Below are 24,396 nucleotides of genomic sequence, written 5' to 3'. Positions count from 1 at the left end.
CCGTGAGGCTCCTGCTGTAGCCTGGATGCACCCTGATTGTCTAGGAGTTATCTAGGAGTGAGCAGAGGCTGACTGTTTCTGGTCTGGCATCTCAGAAACCTCCTGAACCTCCAGCAGAAGCCAATTCCTCTGATACCTCCAGCACAGCAACACAGCCTCAAGAGGGTCCTACAGCTCTGGGGAAGGCCCCTGTCCTTCTGGCGGCTTCTCCAAACATCCAAACCCTGCCAAAGTTTTCCTGTGGCCGTGTTTCAGCTTCTCCTGCCTGTAAGGTGAGTTGCTTCTCAGCGGATGTGGCTGTAATGGAGGAGATTTCAGTGCAGCGTTTGTCTGGGTAAGCTTTCAGTTATGGGCACAGCTGCATTAGTGTAAATCCCTTGCCTGGACACAGCAGATACTAATGCCATGTAGCTCATATCAGGGGCTGAAGTCCTAGTATAGACAAGATCATAGAGTCCCCTCTCCTACAGCCCCAAATTCCCTGTGTGCAGCCGATCTGCCAGCACCGGCCCATCCTAGGATGCTTTGTGCTGGGGCTGGGCCCTACCATCCCCATTCAGACTCGGGTCCCACGGACTCTCCTGGGAGCTTCACCTGCACAAGGGCAGTGAGATTTGTCCCTGGTGACTCCTTCTCTAATGAGTTGGTTCCTGGAGGCTGTGAGGTGACATGAATAATGAATTCTGGGCCAGGGGAGTGTGAGAGCCGACTTGCCAATTAACAGGCTCCGGGCTTCGAAATCTAATTTAAATGGACTTGCTGAGGAAGTGGCGCTGGGAGCGGAGCTGGAGACAGTGAAAGGCATGCAGGTGCGAGGCAAGAGAGATTAAATCAAGTTTATTAGCTCCCAGCTGATATATGCAAATTGATTAATGCAGCCTGATGGCAGCGAGGGAGCCGCCAGATGTTCCCACTGGCAGCTCTGGGCTGCTGGTTCCTAGCTAGGTCCCGGCAGGCCACAGTCAGGGCTGGGTGAGGTGGGAGCCACTCTGCTGTGAATAACACACCCAGATCTCATATCACGGGGGCTGATGGGAGACTCCAGGCTCCTCAGCAGAGATTTGGAGGGGACCTTCAACAAGGACCCCCTGCCACCACCCTTTGTTCCCCTTCTCTGTGCACTGCAGTCCTGCTGTGGGGACCTCAGTCAAGAAGGGCTGGTGGCAATTCCCATCATTGCTCAGTTTTGGCTGGCTTTGCCAGCAGGCAGCAGTCTGGGGCACTCACCCTCTTCTCTACAGCTACTTTGACAGCATTGCTGGGAACAAACACGCCAGCCACCATCTCTGCCAGCGTACCGGTGAGTGAGCTGGGGGCCTCCACCCCTCGAGGTGGAGAGGCTGGTTCTGTGGCAGGGGGAGGAATATAACCACTCACCTCCTTTGTGAATTGAGCACTCGGTGTAACATGTGCAGACTGGCTGTACTGCCCCTGACCAGCAGATGATGTGGCTTGCTGCCTTGGGAGTTTCTGGGATGCATGAGACCTGCTGGCTTGGGTTTCTCTGTATTTATTCCCTACCCCTTCTGGCAGCTTCAGGGGTGCAGGTGCAGAATGAGTCAGGACCCCTCATTCTGTGACCTCAGGGGTGCAAGCCTTGCTCTGGACTTGTGTGACAGAAGCCCTCTGTGGTTGACCCAGCTGCAAGTATGTATGGGCCATATGGGGTGGGGACCAACCTTTGACCTATCATAGCTTCAGCTGCATGCATAAGGGCCAGCACATCCAGTATCTGCAGGGAGGAGATGCTGGGATGCATAATTTTAGCCCCAGATAAGGGGAACCTGCTTCTGATTCCCTGGGACCTTTCCCCCCAGGCAGGGGGTGGTGTTTTCCCTGGTAGGTTGCTCTATGCACAAAGAGCAGGAGTTGCTTTCCTTCCAGTGTGACCAGGCAGGAAAGGGCAGAAGCCAAGTCCTCATGAGACAGCATGCAGTGTGCTTCTCTCCTCTGTAATAATCTGCATGGAGGCATGTAACCTCCTGGTTGTGCAGGTAGCAGACACCTTAGGACTCAGCACTGAGAACACCAAAGAGGCTGACAACGTTATGTTTCAGTACATCCTGGGGCAAAAATTTCAGCCCGGTCAGGGTTTCCTGCTATATGCCTTGCTGCGTGCTGTTCAAGTTGTCGCAGTCTAGCAGTGCCTTTTGCCAAGCTGGTGCCAGTGAGGCCAGGCGAGCTAAGCACTTAGCTTTCCTCAACCAGTGCCTTTAGAGTGTGTTCCTTCCTCCTGGCACGAACAACATGCCATTGCTTAGCGCTTGCCTGGGGAGGTGGAAATCTCTCAGAAAAATCTGCTGCGTCCTGGCTATTCTCAGCTGGTGGGAAGAGCTAAATCATCCCTGCTGGGTACATCTAGGGAGAATAGAAGCAACCGACTGCCCCTCTCCTGCAGTAAGAGCTGAGCAGGGGCATCCAGAGAGTGGGTGGGGGCCTAGGGGCTCCCCTGCCAGCCCTTGGAGTCAGTCCAGTGGGGACCAGCTGGACTGTAGCCCTTTCCTCCCATATCCTCCCCCCTGCCTGGTGACTTTTCAGGCTGTTTCATAACAGAGGCTTCTGTGGTGCTGGGCTCAGCAGGGAGCCCTAGCCAGGCCAGTCCCTGATTGATGGTGTCTGTTAGAGACGGCAAAAGCTTATTATCTACCTGCAATCAAGAGGGCACTTTAGTGGTGCACGACTCCAGGCGGCAGCGCTCCCACCGAGCCTGTAATGCTGGAGATTAAACCCTGACCCGTGTTTGACAACACACATTAACCCACCCTAACGAGGAGAATCCCAGGAGCCCTGGTTCACAGAGGCTTAAGTGGCACAGCAGAGCCCCATGTGAAAGGGAGGAGTGGAAGGGGGGGAGGTTAGAAGAGCTGTCTTCCTGACAGCTCTGTGCTTCCTGAGTGCAGCCACGTCTCCCGTCCACGCCTCTGCTGCAGGCTAAGTACTGAGACTCTCTGTGCCAGCCCTGAGAAATATAACATGCCCCCGTGTGCTAGTGCGAGGCACAATATTCACAGCTCCTGAGTGCAAGGAGATGACACGCTTGTGCATTGGTGTGAGGCTTCCCACCCACCATCCACTGGGACCGTTGGGGTTTTTCTTGCCTTTCTCTAACATGGATCATGTCTTTTTAGGATCACCCGAGTGTGCTGCAGCCTGATTTTCTGCCATTGGAATGACTGAAGCATTGGCTGTGCCCTTGCCTCCCCTGTAGGGTGTTTTTATACAGCAATTTATGGTTGTGATGTGAGAGGGACTGTAGCTGATGGTCTTTTGGTGATTGGTTGCTTGCAGACCCAGGGGTCTGGACCAGCTGGCCTGGGAGACCCCTTCCCATTCCCTATCCCTATGCTCCTAGACACAGGTAGGTGACACAGTCCAGTGCCTGAGTGCTCGGGTTCAACTCCCCCATGCCTGAAACCGTGGCAGGATTTATGCGCTGGCTCACTGTGTGAGTCTGGATTCACACTTGTAGCATCTAGAGCCCCCACATCCACTTCTGTCTGCATCCACTTCCTCAACTTCACTCAGCCCTGGGTTCACAAGACAGCGTGCAAGTGCCAGGACTCCAGGGCTCCTTTCTTCCAGCCTCTAAACACAAGTTCTTCTGCACAAGGGCTAGAGCCCGTTGTCCCAGCTGAGAAGCCCCGTAGGACCCACACCGAAGGTGCAGATCCACTTCCGAAGCACAAGATGCTACTGCCAGGCTCCTGCCTCAGCCTCAGATGGCAACAGCGGCACACCCAGGGGATGTGGCAGTGATCTGGGCTTTTTTTTAGTCCTGAGCATGCTGGAGTTAGTGTCTTGTGTACCCAAAAGCTCTGTGTTCCAGAGCAGTGGAGGCCATATATCTTTTTAGCAGACATACCACAAATTAGCCCCACACCCACTCTGAATGCCACTCAGATCCTCTTCCCCGCCCAGATAAGCTGCTCTGTTTTCTGCTCCCCACCCTGTGGTCCCTGTCTGATCTGCTGCACTGTTTTCTGCTTCCTGCCCTATCTGCTGCTGTGCTGCCTTTCCTCTCCCTGGTCATACCCAGAGGCTGCCCATGCCATTTGTGGCTTATGTGCTGCAGGTCGGCCACCTGTGGTCTAGAGCTTGGGATGTCAGGGTTTGCACTGCCTTCCATTGAATAGCCTCTTCTGAAGGGTTCTGCATTTATCATCGTTCAAAGCCAAGTGCTTTCCAGCAGCTCACTGAGCAGTATGAGTAAAGTCTATCCCATGTTTGCTCTCATTCTCTCTCTGGCAGGAGAAGTGTGGGCAGGCGACAGCTTAATATTGTGCTTGCAGTGGCAAGTGCTGAGATTGGTGATGCCCTGCAGGAGGGGACGGGAGTCTTCCTTCCATAGCCTGGGTTCAGCCCCCGAGATAATTGTGCCTATTTCATTATAGAGAGTTGTGCTGACTTCTATCTTTGTCCTGAAGCTCGGGGTGGTTTTTTTAATATCCTGGACTTGGCCTTAGGAGTGCCTTGAAGTTAAGGACTGAGATCTTGCCATTGGCTCTCTCTCGTAGGAAGCTGGGGTAGGAATAAGGACAGGAGTGACACGTTCATGAGGGCCCGTGTTACTGAGATGTGCTACGACGTTCTCTACTAGTTGGGCTCCTAAGCATGGAAGACTTCATACCCAGTTATATGACATTGCCATATACGTACCAGGAGCCATGAATACCCCAGAGCTTCAGTGTTTGGATTTACACCAAACACAACAGTTGGGAAATTAGGATCATTATAACTGAGGCTGAACATTTCCGAGCTGGTAATTTTATTACGGGTTTTTTTTTCTTTTCTTTTTGAAGCCTCGCGTCTAGCTCTCCCTTGCCCTGTTACGCTGTTAATTTCTCCGTGTGATTGCTGAGGCAGGGAGGGGGGGAACAGCTTTATTAGGCGATGTCCACTTGTTAAGCAAGCCATTTCACGAGCGTGCGGAAGGCCTTGCCGGGCAGGCAGCCTGCGGCCGGCCGGCTGGGAGACATGCTTGGCCTCCTCTGGTAATTACATTTTCAACATTTCATTTTGCTTGTCAGTTCCCCCTTCTCGGGACGTGGGCTCCTGAATATTTCATCTGCTGCTATCGCCAGCGACTTCTCTTAAAACCACCTGCTCCTGCTTCTCCAGATTGTACTGCCAGACAGGTGTAGAGTGTCTTGGGTCCCCTAGCCAGTGCTTCGCCCTCCTTCCAGAGGTGCCTGGATAGACAATGAGCTGGAACCAGAGCTCTGAGCCAGAATCCTTCAGCCTTTGAGAAATCACAGCCCTGGAGCTGGGCTTAGTAGCTGATCCATCTCCAGTTAGTGACATCAAAACGACCGTGCTGTGTCAGTCCAAAGGTCCTCCTGGTCTTTCAGTGTGCTGCATCTGACTCTGACAAGTAGCAAATGCATTTGGAAGAAGTATATGTGTTTAGAGTGATCCATCCGCTGTTATACCCAGTCATCCTAGTTTGGGGGCTGTCCTGAGCCTGTGGTTACATCTCTGATGGACCTCTCCTCCATAAGCTTGTCTAATCCCTTTTTGAACCCAGGTCTGCTATTGGCCTCCATCAGTGTCTGGTGGCAATGAGTTGCACAAGTTGTGAACTTTCCATCACTGAAGGCGTTCAAGAAGAGCTTGGACAACCACTGGTTGGGGACGATCTAGGTGTAGCGATGCTTATTTTCCACCCTCGGTGTTTCCCGTGCTTCTGGGCTTTGCTGTTTGCTCCCCTCCACTCCCTTGTTTTCTGTTCTGTGTGAGAGTGTTTTTAAGCCTCCCCACAGGCACTGGGTGTTGGCTACAGATTACATTGGGGACTTCAACTAGGGTTTGCCCATTCTCCTGCTAGGAGTAAAGCCAGAGGTCCCTGGCTACTGGGTCTTGCACCTCCGCTAAGGGCCAAACCTGTGCCATATTTGGGTCAGGAAGGAATTTTACCCCATGGTCAGATAGGTATGAACTGTGGGGGGGTTTGCCTTCCTCTGTAGCAAGGGGCATGGCCCTCTACCTGGGACCTCTTGAGCATATACTGACAACGCTTTATAGAAGCAGGACATTGGCTGCCATGGGTCCCCTGATGTACCTGTGGCAGGTTTGAGTGGTAGGTCTGTTGTGGCAGGGTTGAGGGTTGTCTTATGCAGAATTAGGTTATGGATGTGTGGGATGGTTTGGATAGGGATGATTCTTCCTCAGGCAGGGCATTGGACTAGATGACCTCTGGAAGTCCCTTCCAGCTCTCCTTCTCTGTGACTCTTGTGTACAACAAAATGTTTCCTTTCGCTTGCCTCAAGCCTGCTGTCTGATGCTTGTACTGGGTATCCCTTCCTTCTTGTATTATCAGGTGTAATGGATACTAGATCTGTGGTCACTGTAGCCTTTGCCACTGTGCAGCCTGATGGTGGTCTCTGCGGTGGCCTCCATGAAATGAGTTGACTAGGTCTCTGTTCTGGTCCAAGCAAGCGTTGGCTGCTACTTCAATCCAACCTCTTGGGTTTGAGGTCAAAGCCAGGATGAACCATGGAGACCAAGTTCTCCTCTCATCCTTAGCAGGGAGACCCTTTGAGGCAGAGTTGAGACACAGGGTAGAGGGAAGCTTGCTGTAGAAATGAGGCTAAGCAGGGTGTCCTGGGATGTCACACCAACACCTTTCCCTGGCAATACATGACACCCTCCCCCCTCACACCAGCCCCTCAGAAGGGGCAAGTAAGAGGACAAGCTGGGAAGATCATTTGCCTTGGGAAAGGTGGAGGTGTAAATGAGGAATTTCCAGTTTCCTACCTGTTTAGTTTCCGACATGGGGGAAATACCCCCCCAACTCCTTTCCTCCTCTTAAGTGTTTTGACTAAATGGGTTCCATGTTCAGATATTAAGAATATGGCTCATCACATTCCCCTTCCCATTACGGTGCTGAAAAGGCCATGAATAATGCAGGCATTAAAAGTCTCGGCTGCGCTAGGTAAGCGGGCTCCCGACAATGAAATATTCAGCTCCTTTGTTCTGCACTGGTGGTTCCCCCCACCTGCACGGCCACCTCCCACGCCGCTGCCCGCGCCAGACTGACTGACAGATGGTCTGTCTGTCACCTCGGTATCTTCTGCCCCTGCATTACAACGTCACTCTGCTATTCCATACCCCTGCCACGCTCCCACCTGCTATTACACCTACCTGCGCACCCCGGCTCTGCTACCGAGTGGGGCTGCATCTGCCCTCTGCTACTTAGTCCTCTTGCCTGAGCCCCTCACCGCCAGCATCCCCCAGGCCCACCGGCTGGGTGTGGGTAGCTGTCAGTGCATGGGTGATTTGGGAAGGGTGGTATCTTGCCATGTCAGACAGGTAACGGGCACAGAATTAAGGAAGTCGAGTGCCTAGTATGGAGTTGAAGTCTGCCCGCCTGCAGCTCCCGTGCCCATCTTCCCTCCATGCAGACCTCATTCCTTCCCCAGGCAGGTGTCCTGCTTCCTGCTTGCTACCTTCTGAATAGGGAAGCAGCATGATTTATTCATTTATTTTGATTCCTTCCCTTGTCGGTGTGGCGGCCCGGCGCATTGATTACCACGGACAGCTGGGGAGCGTGTAATTTCCATTGAGAAAATGTGACCATTCCTCACCCAGTGAAATCCTAGGGGGCAGTCGTGTTCGATACCAGCACCGGCTTTTTCCACCACGGCATTTATTAAAGGGACATGACTTCCATCCCAACGCTGTTCCTTCGGTCGTTGCACGTTTGCATTGACAGCTCACCGCCCCGTAAGCCTCGGTGCTCCCATGCTGATGGAAATCTAGAGTACAGACGCGAGACATCTAGGGCACGTGCCTGTTCCCTTGGCACAGGCCTCATCCTTCCTGCAGGCTTCATCCACGCTGTTAGCTAAGTGGTATTGGAGAGTCAGGAGCTGCGATGTGATGGCACAGTTAGGAACAAGTTTCCCTAAGGGTAAGCTGGGTTCCCCCCACCCCAATCAATCCTGGTTGGACTTTGGAGTTTATGGTGCAGCTCTGTTCTTGCTGTAGTTCACAGCAGTTGCTGGAGTGTGCATGAGAGAAGCGAGCGAATGAATCCACAGGGATTAAAACAGAAAGCAAGGTTTGTGCTGTTCGCATACTGAAGTTACCGAGTTCTGTGCAATTCTGACCAGTGGATCCAAGACCTGGGAGCTGGAGCTAGATTTTTTTTTTTTATCCTTCCTAAGTTTTGGGGTGTTTGGGTCTGGGCTGGTGGTTTGGAGCCACTTCTGTTTTATTAAGGAAGGTTTAGCATGCAATTATCTTCCACGTACGGGCTGTGGGTGAGTCACTTAATCTCTTGGAGCCTTGGTTCCCAAGAGGGATGGGTGTCACTGTGTGCTATGAGGATAAGGCTGAACAAGGGCTTTAATGCTTTCTGGGTTCCTCACTTCCTTTACATCTCTGATTTTTCTCAGGGAACCAAGAAGTTATTCTGAGTTTGGCAGTCTGGCACTTGCACAAATGCTTCAGCAAGAGCAGTGTCATGAGCACGTGAGAGAAGCATCTGCGAGCGATGGAACAATTCCTCCCCCCCACCTAGTTGCTGATCAAGTGGTCTGCAGGAGGGGAAAGGGGGAAAAATTCCTCCCCGTTGCGCTGCTGCTTGCCAGTCCGAAAAAGCTGCTCTCACTTGAAAGGGTCCTTTTATTCTGAAAAACTTTTCCGGTGTCTTTAAGATATCAGCCGCTTCTATTCTGGAGAGGGATGACTCACTAGAGAACAATGGCAGCCAGAAGCCTCTGTATTCCAGTATCCCCAGCCTTTGTGAGTTATTTTTTTTTGGGTGCATTTAAAGAGGGGCACAAAGGCACTCAGATAAAATTAGAGACTGGATAGAGCTGCAAAACTGGGACAGAGCTCAGTGTCCAGGTGCTCTGGCGTTTGGGACACGATGGGGCACTCAGGCTTTGCGAAGAGAGGGACAGGGTTGACGCAATATGGAGAGAGGCATCTGTTTCAGACCCTGCTCCTGGTTCTATAGGCTGTGAGCATGGCATGGAGGCAAGCTGGATCTTTGCTAAGAGAAAGGTCCATTTGCAAACTCGGGGGCTGAGGAGTAAGTCTTTAAACACTTCCAAGGTTTGGAAGCGGTGGTTGAGGACCTAGGACAGGGTTTTGCCAGTCTATGGCCCATGAACACATTGGATCCAGCCCATGAATGTCCTGTGCAGTCTAGGGTGGCATGGGGGATTGAAGCCATGCAGCTGCACTGTGCTGTCTGTCCCCTCTGCAGCACCCACCACTGCAGCCCTTCCTGCTGCTCTGGTGCCTGAGTTTCCCCTTGCTGCAAAGGAGCCAGGGATCAGCAGCAAGGGTCAGCACACGTGGTTTGGGTCCTGGGAGGTTGAGGAACAGAGGTTTATGGCCTGTCACAGGGGCCAGATTGCAAACTCCAGCCTGAGGTTGCCAATCCCTGATCTAGGAGGTAAGTCTCCTTTCTAAATGGAATAAGAATGGCCTCACATTCAAACCTAGCTAGAGAAGCGCCAAGTAAACCTGGCCCCTCCCTCAGTCCCATCCTCCTGCAAAATCTGGGCCCCAGACCCACACCCTGCCTATGGCCCTGTCTCGAACCAGACCAAACCCTGTTGCTCTTGGCTGGTGGAACTGGGGTTACAGCATCGAACCACTAATCTCCAACCTGAGGAAGCCCTGAGCACAAGGGCTGCTTTCCACCTGCTGTAAGGCCTCTTTGTGCTTGCATAACAAAAAACATAGCTTGTTTCTCAGTCATCATCTGGGGATCACGATAGAGGTAGTATACATGGTCCTTGAGTAACCTACTGGCTAGATCTAGTGTTGGAAGGCTGGTTAAGACATAAAACTCACTGGTTGAAGGCCTGAGTTTAATTCCTAGCTGTACCAGGGACTCGCTAAAGAGTGATTTAACCTGTGTCTGAGGATTCACACTTGTGTATGGAAAAGTGAAGCTTATTTATGTCAGCCGGTCTATTTTGGCTGCAGTTTATTCTGGAATGAGTGTGGCCTCCCTGCCCATAGCAAGTCCCACAGGCATTCTGTCTATGGCAAATGGCAGCTGTCTGCCTGATTTTTCCCCTGAATGTGCTTCAAAGCTCAGGGAGGAATGGCCACGGGCTGCCGTTGTGCCTGGAGGTAATGTGCAAAAGAGAGCAAGGGATCACTGTTCCATGCCTTCCTGCAGTACAAAGCTCCCCTTGGGATGTGTGCAATCCCGGCTGCCCTCATGCAAGAAGTGCTTGGTTAAAGGCAACAGCTGCAAACACCCAAACAGGCTCGTGCCCAGCTCAGGTGCCGGCTTTGTGTCTCTCGTTGACCAGGGGCTGGGCTCTGCTGGGAGTTCTGCGCGGTGCGCGGGGCCATCTGGCAGCAGGATGATACAATTGCTAATCCCAGTATCAGCAGAGGAATGGGACTAGGTTGTCTGCACGGCTCTGGAAGTGAGTGGGGAGCACTTCGATTGCGTGTGGGTCTCTGAGAGGCATCTGCGTTCCCTCCATCTAGCCTTATTGCATGATCAGTAGGCTGGCTGTGCTGGAGCCATGCCCGAATACTGGCTGCTGCTCTGGCTTCTCTGCTCCGTGCAAGCTCTGCTGAGGGTGTTGGACTTGGTGCAGTCTTTAATAATCCCCAAGCGTGCTGACAGAGCCACTTTGCTAACAGTGCTTGAAATCTAAATCCACTGTGCCTCTTCCCTTTCTGTATTTTGCCTCCCCCCTCCTCCATCCATGCACTTGAAGTTGAAAGTGTATGGCCGAACAACACACTCGGTCATATTTCCTGGACTATTGTGCCACTGCAAGTGCTGGGTGATGTAGGGCCACTGTACAGAACAGAGCATGGCCCGCTCTGACCCCTGGGAGCTGAACAACTTGCAGCTGAGTGGCTCTTGATCTAATTTGCTGGGGCAGGTGAGCAGCAAAGCTTCTCTGCAGTGAATGCATCTGGGAAGGGAAGATGCCAGCTCCCTTTTCTGTTCTTCGTTACCCTTTGCCAGTGTAGAGTGGGCACTGGTATAGCCAGGATGTGTCAGGGACAGACGGGTGCTGCTACTGAGTGTGGCGGTGAGAGAGAAATCCACAGTCCTGGCTGTCCTAGGTATTTCTTTCTTTCTCTCATTTCTATGTTGCACCCATCAAGAGGTCCAGCATAGGATGAAAGGGCTGCCTCTTCGTCTTCCTTAATTATGGTGCCCGGGCTACTCTAACTCCATGTGTCAGGGCTGTGTCTAAAGGGAACAGCAGTGCTGCTGTCTGACCATCAGAGCTCTCCCAGTCCCCTCCTACCCCGGCCCCAGTGCTTGCCAGTTTGCCCCTTTGCTGATGCTATGGGAGGCTCCCAGAGATCAGAGTACAAAGGACGGGAAGGCAATCTTTCTCCCTGGCAACTCTCACCCCTAGGCTGGAGCATTGCTGCTCCCACTGAAAGGGTGATGGGAGTAAGTGACTGATGATCTCTGCTCTGAACTGGGCAGGAGGTCAAGTGAAATGATCTAGCGGGTCCCTTCAGGCTCAGAGCATCGATGAATTCCCTGAAATCTCAGCTCTAGATCACTTTTCTATTAGCTTGCTGTTCGCCAAGGCTGAACATTTTGCATTTGATTCCAGGTTATAGCCTTCCCTGCTGCCAAATTCTCCAAGTCCCTTGGTGTTATTTCCTCTGTCCTTGGCTATTCTTGCAGCATCCCTCAATTTAATATTGTCGGCAAATTTCATTAGCCTGCTGTTTACCTCTTTTTCCAGGTCATTAATAAAGAAGTTAAATAAAATCGGGCGTATTGCCAGGCTTTGTACTTTATCTGCTGGACACTGCTCTCAGATCACCATAGTACTGTGTGGCATTCAGAGTGTTTATATTCCTTCATAGTCTGTGGATGGTACTTATACCCGAATCAATTTTGAATTAATTTTCCAAGTTAGATTGTGTGAAGAACTATAAATAAACTTTATTAAAATCTGGAAATATGATGTCTTTACCCCCTAAGGCACAGACCCTATGCCGCTTAAGTGTTTGAGTAATTTAACTCATCTGGGCACTGCCGTAGTGACCGTGGTTGAAAAGCCTGGGGTGGTTTACCTTTGAGAAGGTAAGATAAAGGCAGAGGGAAAGATGAGCAGTAAGGTATTTATGTTAGTCGTTTCTCATGGTAAAACAATGGGGGTTCATTTGCAGTGTTGCTGACTCCTTTGACTTTATCGTAATATTTGCCATATTTGGTATTTTCCTTAAAGCCCCAGCATCTGGAGTCACGTGATTGTGATAAAAATCTCAGCTTTCACTAAAAATAAAGACGAAGTTTCTCAGCTTCTCCAATGCAGAGAAAAAGCTTAAAATCCAGTAACCACCAACAGATGGAAGCTTGAATTTATCATATCTAAAATCTCATGCTTGTGATTCTGGAGGGATCCAACATTTGGTTTTCAGGTGGTTGGAGCTGGCGTGCTGATTTCAATGAAGCGACAAGGAAGCCAATTTCAAAGAGAACAAAGACAATTCTCTTTTGCACAAAACAGCGTTAGCCTGTGAAATTCATTGTAACAAGGTATCTTTGAGACCAAGGACACAACTTAATCATTTAAAAAGCAGTAGCAATTGGTCAGACCTCACCTGGAATACAGTGTTCAGTATGAAGCCCTGGGCTTCATGAAAGACGTGGACCATTTGGAAAGAGTTCAGTGCAGAGCAACACAAATGCTTAAAGATCTGGAAAACATGACCTATAAGGAAAGAGAGTTGGAAGCATTTGGATAATTTAGTTTAGAGAAGGAAAAGGCTGTGTGTGGGATTGGAAATCAGCCTTCCAGTACAAAATGGTTATTATGAAAAGGATGCTGATTGACTATTTTCTGTGTTCCCAGGGGCAGGGCAAAAAAATAATAAACTGAAAAAGCAACAAAGGAGATTTAGATTAGTTATTAGGAAGAGCTTTCTACCTCTTGAGGATGATTAAGCCTTGGAACAGATTGTCTAGACAAATTGTGAAATCTGTCCATGGAGGTTGTACAGACAAGACCAACCCTTGGCTGGGATGGTTTAGATGAAGATGGGCCTGCATGAAGCAAGGGGCTGAGTTCAGTGGCCTCTTGAGGTCCTGGCCAGATCTATCATTCAAATCAATTGTAAATCTAACAGCAAAGGTTCAAGTGAAGCATTCTGGAGGGACCATAAACCCTCTTGTTAGAGGGAAGAAGTCAACCTCTAATCAGCAGAGGATACAGGAAGAAATCGCCCCAGATCTGCACAAATGCAGGGCATCTTGCATTGCATCTGAATCAGCTGGTGCTGCCCTGGGGTGGAGGTGAGAGACCGTGCTAGCTAGATACAACTGGATCCAGTCTGGCAATCCAACATTCCCCTAGCACCCAGTGGAACGACTCACATAAATACATTACACTGGTGTTTAACTGTTGGCAGGTTCCGGCTCTGGTTTCGCTTTTCCAACTGGGTGTCCAAAGCTCACTGGCTCTCCCTGACACAAATTACTCTCTAGAAACCCACCCCATCTGCCATTCAGTGGGCTCGTCTACACATTCAGTAATGTCCCATAATTATAAAGCATTAAGTTTAGTACCTGTAATGACAGGTACACATGCCATGCACCATAATTGATGCTACTGCGCATTAGGAATGGCCTTTTCTGACGTTAATGATCAGTAGACTAAATCTACTGCTCATTAGTGCATTAGCATGGGTTTTTCCTGCCCTGCTAATGTGCAGTAGGATTAGTCTTCTGCGCTCGAAGCGTCCCGTGCAGACGTGCCCAGTGTGTTGTTTCCTGTTTCATCCTCACTGGTGCCTTTCCCCTTCGCCGTCTTTCCATCCTTCTGCATTGCATTAACCAGGCACCAGGCTCCATCTTTCTCTCTCCTCACTGCTGCACCTGCTTTTCCTCCCTCTCCCCTGCCCCCTGGCTCAGCAAGTGCATCCCATCAAGGCCTTGCTGTGCCCATCATCTAGAGGTCCTGATTTAGATCTGCTCCCATTTCCCCTGGATTCCCTCACCTGCCTTCTCTCGGCCATCACACTGATGAGGTCTTCATTACACGCTAATCGTCCGTATCCCTTTCTGGTTAGTTTTCTTGTTAGGGTGATTTAACATAGCTGCTTACTAGCGAAGCCGCTTCAAAACTGCCATTGATTGAGTCTCCTTTCTTATTTATTTATGGCCCTGCCTCGTCAGCAGCTTTCTGTTCCACATGCAGAAACCCATTCTCAGAGGTAGCCTGGCCTTGTCCTTGTCTTACTTATATGAGCCTGACATTGCTGCAGCCTTGAGTGGTTCCTTATTTGCAAAATAATGCGTGTGAGGGGCCCTATTAAACATTCAAAACAATCCCATTATCATCCTGGGCTGTGAGTCCTAGAAAGGCTGTAGCAGCAATTGGGGTGCTGTGAATGCTATTTATTATGTCATTTATGTTCTTTACATGTGGCCTTCATCTCCTAAATCATCTCTTCTTACTGTGATGTCATCTCCTTGTGCTTGAGCCCACCGAAGTCCAGTCTCTCTCAACTCTGGACTCTTTTTCTGGGCTGCCTTATTCTCAGTCCTCTAAGGTTGCTGGGCCTCGGCAGTTCTACCAGGCTAGGGGTGGCCAGCGTGCAGCTCTGGAGCCACATGCGGTTCTTCAGAAGTTAATACACATCTCCTTGAATCTTTGCACAAGCACACGACGTGACGTAACGGCTATGGAAGCTGGTCACCATGTGCTTGTGCAATGATTCAAGGAGATGCGTATTAACTTCTGAAGAGCTGCATGTGTCTCTGGAGCTGCAGGGTGGCCACCTGCCTTTCAGCAGACTGAAAGGCAGGGGTGGATCCAGACACTTTGTTGGGAGCCGTGGGGTGAGCTGGAGTTCGGTCCCAGAGGCAAGAAAGAGGGAAGCAGACTTGGGTTCCCCAATTGGGAACTGTAGAGGTGTGTTTGGGCATCAACACTGACAAGGCCCAGTCACAGATCAGGACCCCATTGTGCAAGGTGCTGCATGAACAGAGCAAAAAGGTGGTGCCTGCTCCAAAAAACTTGCAACCTCAGCACATAATGGAAGGGATAGATTGCATTCAGTGACACGCCTGCCCCGGCCCCTGACCCCAGCAAGGGGTTTCTGAGGGTGGATCAGATGTTAAACCAAGCAGCTTTCAGCTCCTTCCAAGGCTGTGCAGGAATCCACTCCCCCTGCGAGGCCTGCGGCTCCATTCGCCTGCTGCCCTCTGCCTCCCACATACTGTGCTGTGCAGTTTCCAGCTTTCAGCTCTGTTGGTCACTCTTGTCCTTTTGCTTGCTCGCTTGGTGCCTGCCTCCTGCTGCACCTGGTGCTCCTTCTGGCCTGCAGTCCTCCGGCTTCAGGTACCTTTTTGCTTCCTGCCCCTGGTTCTCTAGGCTTCCATCAATCTATCTGCCTCCCTCACCTGCACGTCTCTGGCTGTGCCGGGGGCTGCATTCACCATCTAGATGCTTGACCCAAAAGCAGTGACAAGTCCCCCATCCCTGTCCCTCCCTGGGCTGTCACTCCCCTTTGCTGCCAGTCTCTGATGCTACACAAGAGATCCAGTCGCTCACCCCTCTTTTCCTAGGGGAACTGCTGCTCAGATCAGACTCCTAATCAGGCCTCTCTTCCCTCCTGCTGCTGTCTCCTGCCAGGGCTTGTGACAGGAGGGGGCAAAAAGGATTTGCCAAAGGCACATTCAGAGCAATTAAAGATTGTAATAGATGCGAGGCAAAAGCTGCTATTTTGGGTGCTTCTCTCAAGGACTCTGGAGAGCCTTCACCTCAAATCTGAGAGCAGAACATGTGTTGTGTTCTCTGATCTGTTTTATCCACTGGTTTAGCTATTTTTTTTCCCTCCTAATTAGGCAGGACCTGGACTTGAACCTTCCACCTTCTGTTAGCAAGACAGGGCTGTAACTGAGAAAGCATCACTGCACAAAGCTGGCTGGCTGGGCTCCCCAGAGGGAGCAGCACGGTGGGGGTGATGTGAAGGGAAATCCTGTTTCCTTGGTGTCTGTCAAGGATGGCTGGAAACAGCGAGGCTGGAGCGCTGCTGGCCATGGGGGAATCCTAGGCTGAGCCAGACGTGGCATATACAACTGCTGGGGAGACAAGCGCGGAGTCAGAGGTTAACTGTGGAACATGCCAGGAAAGATTAGGAGTCTCGGAGGATGCTGGGGTTGTGCAGACAGAGGCAGGCTGGTGTCTTGCCAGGCTCTGACATGCCGGAAGGAGGTCAGTGCTGCCCAGTTCTGGGATGTGGCTGGTGCTGCTGGAGTGGGGGCTTAGCAGGCACTGCTGCAGGCTGTAGTGCTGTCCAGTGCTGAGTGATCCAGCCAGAGGCAGTTACCCCAGCCCTGGTGCAGGCCCTGATCCCTGGGCCTCATCTCTCCACTGCCTGCCCAGTGCAGGTGTGGGGTGCTGCAGTGCTCAGATAATAGGGTAGGGTGGCTTCTCCTTCCCCGATAGGGCAACTCCCTACCCTGACCCCGCTTCAGGCCAAAACAGCCCTGCCCAGACCCAGTGAAGCCGGGGAATTGAAAGCACCGGGCTTCCCTCTGGCCTCCTTGCAATAGGAAATAGCCCAGGCAGAGGAGGGGGAAGGAGGGTCTGGCTAGTGCGGGGGGCTTTGTGGCAGCCAGCCACCAGTACTGGGCTCACCTCTGCACCCTGAGTGCATGATGCTGTGTGCACATCTGTTTCTGTAATAAGATTAGGTAGGTTAGCCGTGCAGGTGCGTGCGTGTATTCAAGTGTGTGTGCGTGCGTGTGTGTGTACATGAGTGCAATTGCCTGCATGCACCAGCACTCTGGGAAAGGCTCTCCTGTTTGCAAACTGCTGCTTCTGTTGGATTTTCTCCTTTTATTGCCATGGAAACTGTAATTAAGCTGCAGTGGCTCCTTGAAGGGCTGGCGGCTTAGCCAGTGTTAGCCTGGGTTTGCCTCGGGGGCTTGGCAGCTGCACAAGAGGGGCCAGCCACTCGCCGGCAGTTCAGGGCAGCCGGCTCCGACAGGACCTGCTGCTGCTCTCATACGCTCTCTGCCTCGCTCTGCTGATCTGTCTGTCTTGGAGTCTGTTTTTCCACTTTCTTTCTCTCCATCCATCTGGCTCCCCATATGGGAAAGAAACTTGAAATTGGCCCCGTTTTCTACAATAAAAACAATGGCACAGTTTTGAGTGCAATAGGGCTGTAATGTAGCCGCCAGTGGAGAGGTGGGAAGAGCGAGCTGATAGTTTGCATGCTGCAAGCAGGGTTTGGTTCCTTAGTCTGCCACAGGCACCCTGAGCCAGCCTGGACAAGTGGCTTCATCTCTCTGGACGTCAGTCCCCCTTTCTACAGCATGTCTGTCCATCAGGATTGTCGCCCTTAGGGAAAGTGATTGCTTCTCCCTATCCGTCTGTACAGCTCCCAGCACAGTGGGGTCCTAATCACACCTGTAGGCACTGGTGATACAGCTCCTGATTGGTATTGAAGAGGATCTTTTATGATATGACACTGGTTCCATAGAGTGCATCTCTCTTGGATTCTGCAGGCATCACATATATCAGTTGGGGTAGATGGGAGAGGCAGAGAATACCCATATCTCTTGGGGATCTGTGTATTTGTTGGGTAAGACCCTGCTACACTGATCTCTGCTTGCTTTTCTTTCCCTTCTCATGGATGCTGTGGGGTTTTTTTTTTTCCTGTTTACAGTAGTCAAACCCCTGTGCTGTTTGCAGGGCTCAGCCTACGTATCCCATTCTCTGAATAGAGATAACGTGCCCCTTTTTCCCCCTGTCACCTGCCCCTAGAATGCTCCAGTTCCTGCCCCGGTGCCTGCGGTGACTGGAATTTGGGGGTGGGAAAAAAGTTTGATCTTCCTTTGCTGATACCAGTGTTGGGAAGTCAGGGCCATGTGAAATCCCAGCAGTGGGGGGCTTTGGGTCTGCTCTGAAATATCACCATTACAATTAAGGGTGTTACATCAGAGTGGAACCAGTGTAAATTATGATTATTCATTATTACTGTGTGTACTTAAAAGCCCTAATTATGGACAAGGACCCCACTGTGGTGGGGGCCGTACAAACACGGAGTGAGAAGACGGTCCCTGCCCCAGACAGCTTGCAGTCTGCAGGAGCTCATGCTCCAGCTTGGGGTGTTAGAATTGAATTCCATGATGAAAGCTTCCTTCCAGTATCTAACTAAGGGCAGATTGCATGTGTGTGCTCATGGGGAGGATGAATGGTATTGGGTCACTTCCAGTCAATATTATGATGGAGGACAGCATGTGCTGTGCTCTTACTGGTGCTTGTGTGGGTTCAGCTATATCTGCCTGCGTGTCCATGTATATGCTAATGTGCTTTTACAGCTCAGGAGTTGGTTGCATTCAGTGTTCCAGCTTCCCAGTAGAATATTTGCCTATGTACCATACATATTTCCCCCTCCAGTTGTAGTGTCTAAATGGGTTTGGGCACGTGCATATGTGTATATCTGTGTGCATACACTGGTGTGAACATTTGCACATCTGCCTTTGTGCACGTACACTTATGTATGTTTGCATGGATTCTCGTGCCTGTGTATGCACTGGCAAGCCATGTGGGTTTGCATTTATGCACATATGAGGCAGTGACCGGTATTTGCTTTTGTGAGCATAGAACAGGCATCAACCTGCGTTTGCCTAGCCATCTTAATCTACCATAGGGACCCTGCTGGAGGGTGCCTGGCTGAGTCTGGAGTGGATGACTCACTGTTCCCGCAATGTCTGTTGACCTGGTATTCCCCACAAACAGGAATTCCCGGTGTGCTCTCTGCATATACCAAAATGTACCTTGCTTGTTTGCTCCTTAGCTTTAAATATGTAACAGACAATTGGGAGAGTCACGGATCCTATAGAGTTTAAAGCTTTTCTACCTGTCAACCCAGATCAGACTTAACATGGCAGGACGCGGCCAGGCTTGTCATGTGCTGAGCTTTTGGTAAAAGGGCTGTTTGGAAGTTCCAGGCTCAGATCCTGCTGACACACCCTGGGCTCTGGGAACGGAGCAGCTCGTGCGCTCAGAGGTCTGTCAGGCATGCACCTCTGGTTTGTCGTTCATAAACGGCCGTCTCTTCCCCCCACTTCATATGCACAGACTTGTGTTCTCTCCTGCTGTCTCGGATACGTCTATGATCCAGTCGGAGGGGCCATGGCAGCATGTGTAAGCAGACTGGAGGAGCAGAGCTGGCTTTCGTGTAGCTAGCTCAGGTCCCCGTAGCAGCCTAACGATGGCAGTGCAAACTGAGTGCAGCCCAGGGTGCCCAGAGGGCTTGTTCAGCCAGGGTGCTTGGATATGTGATGCCATTACCATGTATGCGTGATGAAAATGTGGCTTTGTGTGGCTTAATGGCATCACGCTGTACACGTGCAAGAGTTTGGGGGGTTTTAAATGAGTTTGCATCATTGCAAATTGCAACGATGCAGCTGTTAGTTTGCCCTGCGGCCACGGGGGGAGGCAGGCAGGCTCCATAGAAAAAAAGGATTGGGCCTCTCTGCTTCTGCCTTCAGCAGGCTCGTACAGCTGGCAGGCTGTCTGGGGCTGCCTGGGAATGGGCTGGCTTGCCCCTGGGGCAGTGCAGGAAGGCAGCAGGGGGGCGGCTGGGTTTGCTGGTGGCTGGGGAAGGTGGCAAGGATGGTGCACATGGACCTGGAAGAGCAGGTTGGGGAACATTTGAATCAGGCCCACTAGTAGCCTATGCGGGTGGCCTCAGGGGGCACCGCCACTGCAGAGGGAAGGACTGGGGTGCCCCACAGCTCAGGGGCCACTCAGCCCACTGGCAGCTCACCCCACCAGCCTCAGGCAGGCTCCAGCTCTGACAAAAAAAAAGAAGAAAGGATCGGGTCCCTTGCCGTAACACGATGGTGGGTTTCAATTAAAAATGCACTGTTTCAATTTAGGGGGACATAAAATAAAGCCCTGAGGAATAAACCCCCATCATGTGTACAAGCGCCCCCGGTGGTGAAGTCCACCCAACTGTATCTCCACTGCTGTCCCTCCCTGTGCTCAAGGTGAAAGCTCTCTCAGATGCACCTGTCTGTGCTGCACGTGCTCCTCCTGGCCTCACTCAGGCTCTTTCCAAGGCCTCGGTTGTAACCCCTTGTACCTGTATACTCAGGAGGGCTGTTGCCCCTGGTACAGTGTGACATGATCCTTAAGGAGCTTTCTCCAGCTGCCTCACTCCCTTCTGTACTGAAACTGCCCACCATCCTCTCTTCAACTCTTCTTCTTCTTCTCCTGTCTCTACACCACATTTGACCATTTTGTTATACATGCTTGTGCTCATTAATTGTACATGGCCCTGCAAGCAGCGGGCATCGCAGCAGGTGTTGCATAGTCTGAGGCTCTGTGCTGCAGTCACAGGTGGTTGAACCAGTGGTATAGCCTCACTTCTTCATTAGTTCCTTGGATCGTCCAGCTCTAGTATGTAGGCGTTCGAGACATCACCACCTTTGCCATGGTTTATCAGCCCCTGGGGGTAAGAACTCAGTCACTGGAATGTCCATTTTTGTTGTTGTTGGGTGTTTTCTTCTTTTCCACAATGAGGCTTAATATTGCTAAGTGCTTGCATGACTTCGGGCACCTTTTATGTGCTGAACACAGAGGAAATGTCAAGAGCTGGGACTGGGTTGCATGACCAGGTGGCAGGGTGTGGTTCCAGGAGAAAGACACAGAGCTTAGAGACCAAGGTGATGGGCACTTTCATAATGCCTGAGCTCACCAGCTACGTGGCATGAGGAGCAGAGTCCTGGGAAGCCTGCTATGGGAAAGACGTCAGCGTTGGATAGAAAGGGTGGCAGTGAAGACCTCGTGCATGGCTTTGCACTCATGGCTATTCATGAGCTGCTCTCCATTAACCTTTCACCTCCAGGGGTTCCTCTTGCCATGGAGATGCCATTTCCCTCCTTTGCCCTGGCAATTACAGCCAGCCAACAAACGAGCCTTTTGCTAATCTCTGACTTCAATCGGGGGCTGTGCAGCCATGGGTGGGCAGAGGAGAGGGATGGAGGGGGAGCTGAGGAGGTAAATAGGGAGGAGGCAGAGATAAGGAGAAGCACCATGACCCTATCTTCACCCTCTAGCTCACTGGGGGGGCGGTCATTGCCTCCACATCAGCGGACTGGAAGCAGCTCTGCTGACAGAAGAAGCCTGGTGCCAGCCTAGTTTGTGCTACTCACTCACTCAGCTGCCATGAGACCCTTCTGTCACCATACGCTGCGTCTTCCCAGGGGGTGCTGCTGCCCAACCTTGGACAGAGCTAGGGTGGCAGCCGCCTTCTAAAGGGGGTCCACAGTTGGGTAGCCTTCCAGCTGTTACCGTAATGCATGTAATAGGATGGCCACGTTAGATGAGAATATATTGGTCTAAAAGAGCAGGCAAAAATGTTGCTAGGTTCACTTGTTCCCTGCATCCCATCTGCACCCCCACCTGTTCAGGGAAAGAAGAGCTACATCTGGACAGCTGCCTTAATAAAGCAGCACTGGAATCCCTCTACCCCTTCTCCCTGCATGTTCCACCTCCCACCTCTCTGTCCTGGCAGAGATTGCCAAGCTAATGAGGCCTCTGATCTTACTTTTGCCTCTGTCCCTGCTTTGCTGCATGTGGTGGAGCAGCTCGTATCCCCTCCCTGCCTCTTTGTAGAGAGGGGGAGCGTGAATCTTGTCTACCTCCTGGGAGCAGGAAGGGTAGGATAGTTAATGTGTTGAGGTGAAATTTGTCCTGGTGCAAAGGGTTGGCCCAAAGCCTCGGCACCACTTTGCCCCTCAGGTTGGACTGAAGTGGGCACAGGCTGTCTGCGCTCATGAGAATGACGCCTTGATGCTCTGAAGCACTCGGGGATCCTCTGAAAGGGCAGTGTGTCATGGAGGGGCAGTGTTGCTTGGTGGATAGAGCGGCTGACTGGGATCAAGAGGCTGAATTTCTCTTCCTGGCTTTGCCACTGGTCCCTTCACCTCCCCCTGCCTCAGTTCCCCTACCTGCTAGCTAATGCTAATGGTACCAACCTCCTCCCTGAAGTGGTCTGGTGATGGCTGATGAGAAGTGCTATGAGCTAGTTATTACTACTCTTCCTTCTGATGCTGATTTAACAGCCACATACCCACCTCAGTCCCTGCCTGGGGCTCCCAGGTACAACAGCCATACAAAGGCTGCTGGTAACCCAGTCTCCTGCTTATCCTGGGGCCAGTTGGTGCTAATTACCCCAGCTGAGGAGACCTGCACTGCCACCCGCAGTGGGCTCCTCCAGCTGGGGGAGTGCCTTTCTGTCCCGGCATCTCCTCTTGCTCTTCCTTTGCTCTTTGTCCCCTGCTGCACCTCATCTGGGTTGCAGGGAGGGCTGCTCTCTCTGGATGGCGGGCGCTCTGGGAAATTTCTCTCGGCAATGGCAGTTGTGCACTAATTACTCTGACCTTTGCTTAAATAGGGATCCTTTTGTGGCAGGCGAGGCATCCGCCGTGTCATTTACTATGCAAATTGAGACCATCAATTATATCCAGAAGGTCCTGGAATGTTTAATTTTCTCTCCCAGCTCTTCTCCTTTTTTTTTATTGGCGTCTGCAAAAATGTTGTAGCGAGGAGCCACTGGGCGGTTGCGAGGCCAGGGCTGGCAAGCATCTAGGGTTAGAGCCCAACAGGCACAGGCACTGTCGCTCATCCAATTTTCATCTTGCTCCCTCTCTCATTTGAAAGTTTTAATTAGCTGCCTCTCAACTGCCCGTCGATTGGCTGGGCCGGTCAGCTGCAAAGTTTCTGGGGCTGTGGTCAAAGGGGAGCCTTAGTCGAGGGAGGAGCATAGAAACTGCCATAGCAGAAAGACAATGACCCAGCCGGTCCCCTCGCCAGGGAGCTCAGGCAGATGCTTCTGCAGAAGCTGTGTAGCCTCTGCATTGCAGGGACCTCCTGCTGTAGATGAAGCTTTGTATCCTTTCAAGTCAAGGACTTGGTGCCTTGTCCTTGTGCCAGGGCCGGTTGCGCCCATCATTCTGAAGGGGCAGATGTTTGAGTGCTGGTACACGAGCTGAGCCCTCCTGTCACCACCCATTTAGGGGTATTGTGCTGGAGCTGAGCTCTTTGGAGCATGGTACTTGCCCGGTCCTTTTCTATAGGCACACGTAGAAGTCCTTCCTGACCCAAATGGTGGGGCTTATTCCATATCCAGGAGCATGAGAATAGAAGGCTTTGTTTCAGCCTAGCTGGTGTTATTGCCATTTAGGAGATTAAACCATAAGTAGCAAAATTCACTGAGGTGACACCAGTAATGGATTTGGCTTGGTTCCCCAGACTGTGAGCACTTTGGGGCAGAGGCCACCTGTCTGCTCTCTGTGCAGCACCTAGCATGGGAGGGCCTTGGGGGCTGGCTCTAGTGTAAGTGCGCTTCCTTTCTGTACAGCACCTAGCACGGTGTTTTATAAACCGTGTCCACTGGCGCAGCATGCTGTGGGGATGTGAGAAGAGGGAAAGGAGAGAAGAAATAAAATGAGGAACAACTCAAGAGTTTCTTTTGGGCTGCTGGAAAAATGTACAGCACGGTTGAGATGGCATAGCACTGTAATGGCCTAGTGTTGCTACATTTATTATTCATGAGACAGACTCGCAGGGTACACAGCCATATAAGAAGCTTAAAGTGGGCTGGACAGCTCGGGGAAGGCTGAGTGCCTCCGGCCTGGCATGACAGGGTCATGATGCTGAAAGGGGCTGTGAGATGTTGCTGTGATACAGGGACCAGTCAGCGTGGAGAGCCTTTTGGCCTTTGCAGGTCCTTTCCCTGTTAAATAGAGCCTCTCCATGTTTTTTTGCTGATGTCCCAGGGTCTCACATGGCTGATGTTGTGCAGATGTCATGCTGCTTTGCAAGTTCCATGTCCCTGTGCTACAGCGTGTCCTAGTAGCACGTGTCAGCGCTGGCAGCAGGGTGTCAATGGTTGCCCATTCCCATCTGCGGGAAGCACCTGAAAATTGAGCCTCATTTCTACCACCTTGCCAGGTGCCCCGGAAAGGGGGATTGTGTTCCAAAAGGGGGATCGTGCCAGCTGGCTAAGGGCCTGTCTTAATGCGCTGTGTCCTGTCTGACCACAGGAGGAGTGTGCGTGGCCCAGTCGGTGAAGATCCCGCGGGAACCCAAGCTGGGGGAGTTCGATAAGATCATTCGCCGCCTCCTGGAGACCTCCCATGCCCGAGCTGTCATCATCTTTGCCAACGAGGATGATATCAGGTGAGGGGAGAATGACCTGGCCTAGGGATGGGGGAGAAAGTGGGGAGTGGGAGGACAGAAGCCACAAGGTGCTTTGCCTGTGTTGGTACCACCCAGCCTCATGCTGCTCCCATCTGGATCCTTCCTGCTATGTGCACCTACCGAGCGGGTGTTACAGACCGATGTTGCAGCCGGCTCTGGGATGTCCATATACTCAGCATTGGACACGGGCACTTTCCTGCTG

At 51.6% G+C, this 24,396-nt stretch overlaps 1 protein-coding gene across 3 annotated transcripts in view; it reads left to right on the top strand.

Annotated features, from left to right (window-relative positions):
• The window catches only part of GRM4 (glutamate metabotropic receptor 4), a 219,690-nt gene that overhangs the window by 123,343 nt on the left and 71,951 nt on the right, over nucleotides 1-24,396 (top strand). For all 3 annotated transcript variants that reach the window (XM_006025095.3, XM_006025093.3, XM_006025094.3), the window contains one exon: nucleotides 24,038-24,173. In XM_006025095.3, the coding sequence (XP_006025157.1) occupies nucleotides 24,038-24,173 (136 nt within the window). The remainder of the gene's footprint in view (nucleotides 1-24,037; nucleotides 24,174-24,396) is intronic.

Source organism: Alligator sinensis, unplaced genomic scaffold (assembly GCF_000455745.1).
Source record: "Alligator sinensis unplaced genomic scaffold, ASM45574v1 scaffold872_2, whole genome shotgun sequence".
In the NCBI taxonomy this organism is placed as follows: Eukaryota; Metazoa; Chordata; order Crocodylia; family Alligatoridae; genus Alligator; species Alligator sinensis.
This window is presented reverse-complemented; position numbering and strand designations above follow the sequence as displayed.